General features: G+C 33.9%; 1 protein-coding gene across 1 annotated transcript; it reads left to right on the forward strand.

Moving 5' to 3' along the window:
* The first annotated feature begins 7,183 nt into the window (after nucleotides 1-7,183).
* On the forward strand, nucleotides 7,184-9,304 carry LOC126882792 (uncharacterized). The gene is made up of 2 exons (XM_050647835.1): nucleotides 7,184-7,688; nucleotides 7,739-9,304. The coding sequence occupies exons 1-2, from the start codon at nucleotides 7,400-7,402 to the stop codon at nucleotides 8,845-8,847; spliced, it is 1,398 nt and encodes a 465-aa protein (XP_050503792.1). The 5' UTR covers nucleotides 7,184-7,399; the 3' UTR covers nucleotides 8,848-9,304.
* The last annotated feature ends 1,853 nt before the right edge of the window (nucleotides 9,305-11,157 follow it).

An 11,157-nucleotide genomic window follows, 5' to 3' on the forward strand; every position in this document is an offset into this window, starting at 1 on the left:
AATCTCTCTAGCATATTTATGTTTCATGGAACTTAAAAAGGCATTTGACAGGGTCAAATTAAAGGACGTTATGTGATGGAGTTTAAATATGTAGGCATCACACTATCTAGCTACGGAAAGCTCGAAACAGAAATGGAAGATTAAGTGCAACACAGCAAACACAGCCGCAGGTTGCCTGAATACCAATAATGACATATTATGCGGTAAAACCACGACCTACTACAGAGAGAACAAAAAAAATGCTAGAATAACAGAGATAAAAACTAAAAACCCTTAGAAAAATCGATGGTAATAAGACACTATGGGTTATGGGACAGAGCTAGAAGTAGGTACTACAGGATATACCTACGACCTACAACAAAGATGCAAGGTGGAGAACATCAAGACTGGAAAGGGGGAAGTGGAATTTACCCCCCACCCCCCTATTGCACCTAATTGCAATAATAATATGTTTTTCTATAGTCATCGAAATAGAGTTTGTATAGCGGTTTTATAGTTTTTCATCTTCTTCTTTATCTTTTATAGTTTTTTAGCATTGTTTGCGGATTTGAATTCGCTTTTCTAGATCTGACATTATTTTAGTTGTTCACATTTTGTTCGAAATCAATTATTGATATACTCAGATCACTTAATCCACAAATACACCTATTATTTCGGTACTACAGTATTATCTCTGTAATAAATCTGGCAATACTTTCAGCATTTCTGATTCATTTTGAGTCAACAATAACCATGGTAGGGGAGCAAAGTATGCTAAATGTGCAGTGTGCAGTCACTCGATCGCTTTGGAGACCTATTGGGTTGTGAAGAGTAGGTAGGTCCTAAAACCAAAAAAAGTTAAGTAACATTTTCCATTTTAGTGGGCACTTGCCATTTTTTAATTTAATTTTCCATTTCCAACAATCGTTTTTTACAATTATAACGCCATCTATACATAATTCGAAAAAATGTTTCGAATAAAAGTTACTTATTTTTTCGTAAGGAATCCAAATCTGCAATAAAAAATGGGGGATCCTATTTAAGATTTTAAAGTAACCCCCACCTCACCTCCGTGAGAAGTCGTGTTTATGCCAAGCGATAGATTTTTTAAAAATATTAAATAAGTGTATTATAGTTTTTCGATCTGATGTTCATTTCGCGAAATATCGCGGGATTCGTATTTAAAATATTAAATTTACCCCCCACCCCTCTCCGTGGGAAGTCGGGTTTGGTATCATTCGATAGATTTTTAAAAAATATTGGGCAAATATTTTTTAGTTTTTGGATCAGTCATTCATTTCGCGAAATATTCGCTTTTTTCTTGTGAAACTTGGGACTCGCCCATTTCCTTACGCCCGGCTCAAATCGTCAGATTTTTGAAATATACACTCTTTTGCAAGTACTTAACTTACCCTATCTTAATCTGACGATTTCGATTTTTTTTAAGGATAGATTTTTTTTCGGGCCCCCCTTAACGAACTCCCCTGTCCCTGTGTTAAGAGCCAATATATGGTAGAGGTACATCTGCAGGGTACCAGGTTTCTTTTCATATGATAATCTGACGCGCTCGAGTAACTGCAAAAATCCCCGCTTGGGCTCCCCTACCATAAAATGTAATTTTCATTATACCCAATTATTGAATAGCAATTGTGGCTTAATCTAAGATAAACTCAATATTTAAGTTAGATATGCCACAAAAACCACTTTCAGAATTTCGCTTTTGGGATTCTAATGTAAAGTCTGACAAACTATCTAAGAGAGTGATTAATATTCAGCTGAGCGGGGTGCTATTTTCCAAGTTGATAAATTCCATAAACAATGGATCTGCTTACCTGTTTTATAAAATTAAACCCGTGTTTATAATTTCACAACTAGGAGAATGGCACCCCGCTTGGCAGAACTAGGTAGGTATAGGTATATTAAGAGAATCACTCATATTCAGCTCAGCGGGGTGCTATTCTTCAAGGTGTGAAATTCTATCAATAATGGATCTACCTCGTTTTTCCTTATCTTTCTTATTTTTGTTTTGTTTTATATTTTTGAAATGTATGTAGATTTTGAAATATACTTGTTGTGACTGGCTGAATGGCGACAGCCCATGCCAAAAAAAAATGGATCTACCTGATTTATGGTATAATCCCTTATTGATTTAAGTACACATTTCCATCAATAGTACCCCGCTGAGCGTTGAGCTGAATTGCTGAATATTAACCCTGGAAGCTCATACTTGGGGTGTGAGATACCCATCGAGACACTTATTTAACTGAATGTAGCATGCTCAATAGTATTTCAATGGTAATGCCGCTTCATGTAAATTCAGTCTTATCTGTAGTCTGCCAAGGACGTGTGTGTAGTTGCGGTCTCATTTGAGCAATATTTACAATCACGAAAATTTATTGAATACAGGCTAGGGTATGTAGCACCCATGTGTGAGGTTTGCGATCAAGTGTGCCTTCAAGTTAAAGACCTACCAACACAACATCCCACAAGTTTAGTAAAGCAACTAGGTGTTATATCTGCAAAGAAAGAGAGATATAAAAAAACAAAATATGCATGCTGGGCCAGCCATAAAGCATTCTGCATGGAGCATAGAACTAAACTGTGTTATGAATGCCACCAGAATGAGTGAAATTGAAATATACCTGGCTAAGAATGAATATGAGCTCTATAATCAAAAGTAGTACAGTCATTGAAGCTTTTTAGCTCAGAAATTTTTTACTATAAACCGATTTACATGAAATATTGGAATTAGGCTTATCCTACCCTTAACTTCAAAAGTGATATTGACTAGAACTACGTTTTCTCCCTGGGGGTGGTTGCAACCCATTTTCGGTGGTGGATTTTTTTTTCAAAATAACCTCAGATATCAGTAGAAGTCCTAATTTTAAGTAAAAACTGTTGTATAAAGTTTTTTCAAAAACCCAATACTTTTCAAGTTATTGGCAATTGAAAATTCGGAAATTTCTCACGATTTCCAACAGTTTTTTACAAATATTTCCAAAAATATGCATTTTACCGATAATATTATAATGAACAAAATTGTAGCAGGTAAAAAAATGAACAAATTGGTTTTTAAAGAGTGTTCTAAGTGTAATATTAAGCGAGATATTGAAGATCAAATCCGTTTTTTGTTTTGTGTGAAATTTAATCGGGGTCGCGGACGTTTCCCCAACTGTCATCAATACGACTAACTTCACGCGTAACTTTGATACGAGAACTAGAAAAAAAATATGCATTGAAATCCAGATCCCGTAATTCTTTAAGCGTGATAAAGTGAGTACAAAGACATGCATATTTCTTTCTTTGTAATTACAGCTTCAATTTACCGTACACGTACACTTCTCGTAGACTCTGCCTAGAGTCGTGTTGGGGAAACATCCGCGTCCGATTTAATCGATGTATTCAGTGCCATCTAGCGGAGAGCGAATCAATTTTATGCATGCTAATGAGAAAGAATTTTATAGTGCTTAAAATAAGCTTTAAAATGAGCACTGTTAAAAGTCTTTTGTAGGTAATGAGCTGTAATGTAGGTAGTGATTTGTAATGAAAAGAAGAGGAACATCTAATGGGTTTTTTTTAACCAATGGATTTCATAAGTGCCATTTCCACCCAGGCCCGGACTGGGCCGCCGGCCCACCGGCCCGCGGGCCGGTGCGCCTTTTGCTTTCGTTTATATGCCATTAAAAAATTAAACGCAGAAATTTTTTTTAAAACTTTGCACAAAGATTCGTTGAAGCAAAGATCAATTGAGCATAATGTGGTTGCAAAATAGAACTCTTATCAGGTATCAGATAATCAAAGTCTAGCACACATAGTTCGAAAATGGCATCCAGGGTTTTGTGTTAATAGCTTAGATGCGACGCGCGGCGCCCTCGAAAACCTGACTACATTATACATACGCTCCAGAATCATATAATATCGAAGCCAGTGGATACAATAAAATACAACTCATCGTATCAGGTATCAGATAATCAAAGGCCAGAACAAATAGCTCGAAAATGGTACCCTGTGCATTAAGTTATTAGCTTAGATACAACGCGGGGCGCCCTCGAAGACCTTCGGGCGCCTTTTGTAGGTATCGATATCCGCCGAACGCCAGCTGTGGGTATCATATCATTACAATATAAGAGTGTTACATCCCACAATTGTCTTAAAATATACAGGTACAGTTTTCTGCATACATAGCTCGAAAATGGCATCCAGGGTTTTGTGTTAATAGCTTAGATGCGATACGCGGCGCCCTCGAAGACCTTCGGGCGCCTTTCGCCTGACTACATTATACATACAGGATTGCTGCGCCCCAGAATCATACATATAGAAGCCAGTATAAAATACACCTTTTATCAGGTATCAGATAATCAAATAGCTTAGATGCGACGCTCGGCGCCCTCGAAGACCATTTTTACGGTCTAGGCGCCTTGCATAGGTATCAATATCCGCCGTTTCTGTAATATAAGAATATAAGAGTGTTATATCCCATAATTGGCTTAAAATATACAGGTGCAGTTTTCTGCGCTCCCTAACTACATTATATAGGATTGCTGCGCCCCAGAATCATACATAACGAAGCCAGTGGATGCAATAAAATACAACTCGTATCAGGTATCAGATAATCAAAGACCACCGTACATAGCTCGAAAATGGCACCCAGAGTTTTATGTTAATAGCTTAGATACGACGCACCTGAAGATCTTCGGGCACTTTTGTAGGTATCAATATCCGCTGTTTATGTTATAATATAAGAATTGTACACCCTACAGTTGGTCTAACATATACAGATGTAGTTTTCTGCTTTTCGCACTCTACAATCCTACATACCGAAGTCAGTGGGTGGATACAACAAACAGCGCCCTTACACTTTAGGTTTTGCGATAAAATAATAACCGCTAATTACTATATAACCAAAACTGTAGTCTCAATAAATGGCACCCAAATCCTAACAATGTCTTTCTCGCACGCTGTTTTTTGCGCCCAATAAAATATACCCAATAGCTGCAAATTTTACAGTTTCACACTTGAGTTTAATTTAGAAGGTATACTTTTGGGCCACTAAATTCAAAGCCGTTGTGTATATGGTTTTAAGTTACTATTCACGATTTTTTGCAGCAATTGGATATATAAATATAGTTTAATACTTATTATTTTTGGACCCCTAAATTTACGCAAAATATATCGAACTTTATTTTGGCCACTTATGATTTTTAAATTCCAAAAAAATGAAAGTAATAAACAAAAACTTTCTTTTGAATGAAATATTTAAAATTAAACATCACACTAAATTTTCTCTTGTTTTTCACCCCTGTAACTTATTAAAATTAACATAATAGAAGTTTTCAGGGACTTTCGGTCCTCGGCAATAATGTAATTTTTCATTCTAAGTTTAAATTTTTCAAAAATATGTACTTATTAGTTTTCTCAGGATTCGAAAAAAATGAATGCATTCGAATAGCATTAGACTAAAATTTTGCGCCTACCCCCTTAAGCAAGTTTATTTAACAATATAAGAGATTAATTTGATTGTATCACAAAATATAATATTTAAACTCATTTTATAAATCGTACACCTTTCATTTTTATTATTAATTGATGTTAATTAATATTTTTGTGCGGTCTCTATTTTCAACATGTTTAAATCATAATGGATTAACTAAACATTAAATTTTGTGTTTTTGTACGTTTGTAAAATTTTAATTTTTCGGATTGCAAATTTAACTAAATTTTAGTTAAATTTGACTAAATTTAATTTAATTTAATTTGACGGATTGCAAATTTAACTAAATTTTATTATCCTTTTAGCAATCCTTTGCTAGTTTATGACCTTGTGTATATATTTCATGATATTTGCTATGTTTAATATTATATTTTTAACTGAAGGGATCAGGGATTGAAGCAGGGTTGCTGTATTTCGCCTACCCTTTTCAAAATTTATCTGGAACAAGCACTCAAGCTGTGGAAAAGAAATTGTAAATGGCATGGAAATCGCTCTCAATGACGAAGTAACATTATACACTTTATGTTTCACTGATGGCCAAATTCTGATTGATCAGGATCATGACGACTTGAGTTACATAACGCGGAAGCTAATAGAAGAATATAACAAATGGGACCTCGCAGTCAACATTAAAAAAACTGAAGCCATGTGTCTTGGAGGGGCAAAGCAGTTCATTACATTAGAAGATGGGGTAGAAATTAAACACTGTGATCAACTCTGATGAATACAAGTACCTCCCAACAAACATATAATAGCTGGTCAAGCTAAATACTGAGTACTGCAGCTGATTAGTAGTCGCATAAAAGTGACAAAGGCTGTTTAAGCTATTTTGCTGTTTAATATGTCGAACAAACACTGCTTCAGGTTATTTGTAAGCCCTTTTGCAGCCAATTGACTTAAGCTGAATATTAGACTGGAGAAGCGCTATTTAAGGCACTTTGTATTATAGTATGCAGCATTTCTTATTCAGCTGAATGCTAAGCTGAACTAGCGCTGCTGCAGAATTTTTGTCTACTTTTGATCAACTATGTAAAAAAAAACTGAACAAGAGGCTGGGGAAGCGCTATTTAAGTCAGTTCATAATACATTATTCAACCTTCTCTATTCAGTTATATTCTGGGCTGAAATAGTGCTCGTCCAGAACTTTTGTAAGTACTTTTAATCAGCAACTTTATAAAAGCTGATATAAAGCTGAAAAGGAGCTTTAATTTAATTAAATCGTTCATATTCGTTGCAAAAGGTGTATACTTAAGTTCGATGAAAAATGGCTTCTGCAGCTGATGATTATTAAGTATTATACAATTGCTTATATTTGCTATATAATTTTAATTATTTAGATAAAACATATACACTGTGCTTTACTTAATATATAAAAAATATGGATAAAAAATCAATTCAAAATTTTAAAAAAATAAAAAAATCTGGCCATTATTACCGAAAATTAAAGGTAAACCGTTCAAATTATGAAGAGTTTTTAAAAAATCTATATGCACCAAGTAGTGTTTCTTCTCATTCAAAAGCTAACGACACAGCATCAGGATCAGGTAATTTTGTTTTAATTTTGTGAGTATATTTTAAATAAAAAATAATTTGTTATATAGGTTCTAAAGAACAGGAGTGTATTTCTAGCACATCAAGTGATCTTGACAGATACTTAAAACAGAAGATACTGAAACGCAATTATTGCCTTGTTCAAGTACCGAATTGGGAAATTGGGCAATCCGACATAATATTACACATGCAGCTCTAAAAGATCTCCTACAAATAATCAAGAGACAGTATGATTCTAGTTTATTTATCGATGCTAGAACATTATTAAAAACGCCACAAAATACGAAAAAAAGTTGTAAAGTTATACAGGGTGGAGAATATTGGCATCAAGGTCTTGACGTTTGTCTAACGAACACTTTTAAAAACTTGTCAAAAGACATGTTAATACAGCTCAATGTAAATATAGATGGGTTGCCAATATATAAAAGTTCCAAACGTCAGTTTTGGCCAATTTTATGTAGCATATATGAAATGCCTGATATACAAGCTATGATTGTTGGCATTTTCCATGGAAATAACAAGCCTCTAGATATAAATGAATTTTTGGAGCCTTTTGTTGAGGATGTTAAGCGGCTGCAATCAAATGGACTCTGTGTTAATGGGCATATGATTCACATAAAAATTAGATGCTTTATCTGCGATTCACCTGCACGGGCATTTATTAAAGGTATCTGTTTTTTTTTAATTATTGCTTAAATTGACTAGTTTATTTTACAGGTGTAGTCAATTTCAATGGGATTAATGGATGCCTTAAATGCACTACTGAAGGCGAATATTCTTATCTTTCTCGAACTGTTGTATTTCCTGATATAAAATGTCCTCTTAGAACTGATGCAAAATTCAGAAGTAAACATTATGGTAAGCGCCATAAAGGGCAAGAGTCACCAATTTTGAAAATTTCCGAAGTTGACATGGTGCAGGATTTTATAGTAGCAGATGAACTACATCCTTTAGAGCTAGGTGTGATGAAGCGTTGTCTAACAGGATGGAAAGATGGTTCTATGGGTTTCTCAAGTAAGCTATGTGCTCGTGATATTGAGAGGATCTCCAAACATTTAATATCTGTGAAACTTCCATCTGAAATTCATCGTTCCACAAGAGGATTAGATTGCCTGGCATACTGGAAAGGAGTAGAATGGCGCAATTTTCTTAATTATATTGGAATTGTTATTTTAAAAGATGTGTTGAACACTGATGTTTATAAACATTTTTTACTTCTTTTTGTTGCTGTTAGAATATGTTCTTCTGACATGTATGCTGAAAATCGTTCGGTTGCCCAATTAATGTTTGAAAAATATATAGATGATTTTAAGATTATTTATGGCGTACAATTTATTACAAGCAACATTCATAACTTAGAACAGGTGGTTGATCATGTTAATAGATTTGGACAACTTTTTACAGTATCTACGTACCCATTTGAGAATACATTATTTCAACTAAAAAAATTATTGCGCCAAGGAAATAACAGTTTGCAGCAAATTGTTAATAGAATTGGCGAAAGAAATTTAATATTGAGCAATGATACAAAAAAGACAAGTTTACAGCCAGAAATTAAGAAAAGGTGGAATGTTATCAAGTGCTACATTTATTCTCATAATTTTTGTTTAAGTAATGTTTTCAAAAATTCATGGTTTTTAACAAATGACAATGACATTGTTCAAATGAATTCTGCATCAGAAAAAGGTGGTAAAATATTCATACATGGAAAATCTGTTAAGAAAAAAGAAGATTTCTTTAGTTATCCCATTCGATCATCAAATTTACACATATATATTTGCAACATTACTATCACTATAAAAATAGGAAAAACAAATAAATTTTGATCTCCGTTTACAGACAAGACAGTATTTTCGCGGTAAATCCCAGGAGTGTTTTGTTCTGCTAATAATCAATCTCAATTCAGCTAAAATTTAGTGAATGTGGCGTTGTTTACTTTTGTAGCAAGTATTCAGAAGTTATTCAACTAAAATTCCGATAATTATTTTCAGCTTTTGTTCGACAAATAAACAGCGCTTCTTCAAATTTATTTCAGCTGTTGTTCAGCTTCCAAAGCTTTTCATTTATACAATAAAATACACATGTTTGGTAAGTGCCAGATTAGCTCAGTGGGATAGGCAGTGATATATAGATCGAGAGGTAGCAGGTTCAAATCGCACAGAAGACACTATAAAATAAAAAAGTAAGTATTACGATTTTAAATAAAATAATAAAATAAGTGTGAAATTGAAGTTAAAAGAAAGCTAATGTCGATAATAAATCGTAATAAATATATAAAAAAAACATTTTTGTTTTATTTATAAAAAGCTGAAGAAGAGTTGAAAAATAGACTGTATAATATCTGCAAAAGCTACTTTTCAGCAAGGAAACAAATTATATAACACGTGAAAATTGGTCAAAAGCAGCTGAACAAAGGCTGAAAGTAAAGCTGTTTACAAACTGAATAAGTATTTCTTCATTTTGCAGAAGTGGTACAGTAGCAATATGAATAGCCATATAAAAGTTGAAGAAGCGCTTATAAATGCTACTTTATTCAGCTTTAAGCTGATTATCTTCTCCTTTTTCGCCTGTTTAGAAACTGAACAGATGCATAAACAAACTAATCGACTACCTTTGTTCAACATGCAAGCTTCTAAAATTAGCTGAGGAAACGTTAAATCAACTTAAAATGTTTGTTGGGCTGGGCGTGAAGATCACTCAAGATGGAACACTCAATGCTGCTATAAAAGACAAAAACATACAGGGTAGAAAAGCCATATTAACCATGATTAACGGTATTCTGTGGGACCAAACAATATCTAAAGTGAACAAACAGCGCATGTACAATACCATACTTAAAATTGTAATCACATATGGCAGTGAAGTTTCGTCACTGAAACAAAGAACAAAGAAAATGTTACTAGTAACAGAAGTGGACTTCTGGAGAAGAGCAGTAGGCAAATCAAGAAAATATCGGATACCAAATGAGAGAATACGAAAAATGATGGAAGTCAGACAAACAATAGTTGATACATAAAAACATAACTAATATGGTACGGCCATGTATAGATAATGCCAGATGACAGGATCCCTAAACAGATTTTGGCGTGGACAGCACAAGGGAGAAGGAAAAGAGGAGGGCCGAGAAGAAGCTGGAGGAAGGGAATTGAAAAAGAACTAGAGGAAAGAGAAATGCCTTCAGGCCTATGGTTAAATAGAGAAAAATGGCGGTTAAGAGTCGGAAGGCGTCGGAAAACTCTGTAAACCGATAGTAGTATTTCTATTGTAGTACCTATGTATGTATTTCCTATGTAGTACCTATATTATTCTGTAGCAGTAGTTGAAAATTAGTCACACTTTTCAAAAATTTGTTTTGAGTGTCCAGATAGTACCAAAGAGTGTAACGGATTAAAAGGGATAGGTACCTACTGGGAAACTGAAGCTATATTTTTGTGGCATCGTAATAAGTTTATTCCAAAGTAAACTTAATATAACTTAAAAAAAATCACAAACAATATTGATTTACTGTACCTACATGCATTAGGATCTCAAAACAAGGTTCATGTAAAAAATTAAGAAGGATGGGTGGGGAGGGGGATGTCTGGCGCATTTTTTTTTGAGATTAGGTTGGCGCCTTTTTTAGAATTTGGGTTGGCGCCTTTTCGATGAGCCAGTCCGGCCCTGTTTCCACCAAAATTAAAATTTTGGAGGTAAAAACCTATTTTACGCTTCAATGACTGCACTAAACGTGTTACCTTTTAGTTAGAAAGACCAATTGTTGTTAAACTAAGTTTAAATAGTTTGAAATATGGTTCTGGTTTTTTAGAAAATATTTTTTAATTAATTTTATATTTTTTTTCTTTTGTATTACTACAATTAACAGAGAGAAAATAAAATGAATGATTTATCTTATGTATTCAATTGTTCAATAGTGATTAGACAGTCTCTGGAAATCACAAAATGTTTACTTTTTTTTATTTCTTCACAAAATATCATTGGGTAACTGATACCCATGTGTGCGGATTATGTTAAAAAAAATAGGTGTGATCTTCCCGGGTTAATGATTCTCTTAGTTTGTTTGCACAACTATACATGTAACAAATAAGACCCCTTTAATTTTTGAAAGTATGCAACACATTATATTAATCAGCTGTCAG

Source organism: Diabrotica virgifera, chromosome 3 (assembly GCF_917563875.1).
Source record: "Diabrotica virgifera virgifera chromosome 3, PGI_DIABVI_V3a".
In the NCBI taxonomy this organism is placed as follows: Eukaryota; Metazoa; Arthropoda; class Insecta; order Coleoptera; family Chrysomelidae; genus Diabrotica; species Diabrotica virgifera.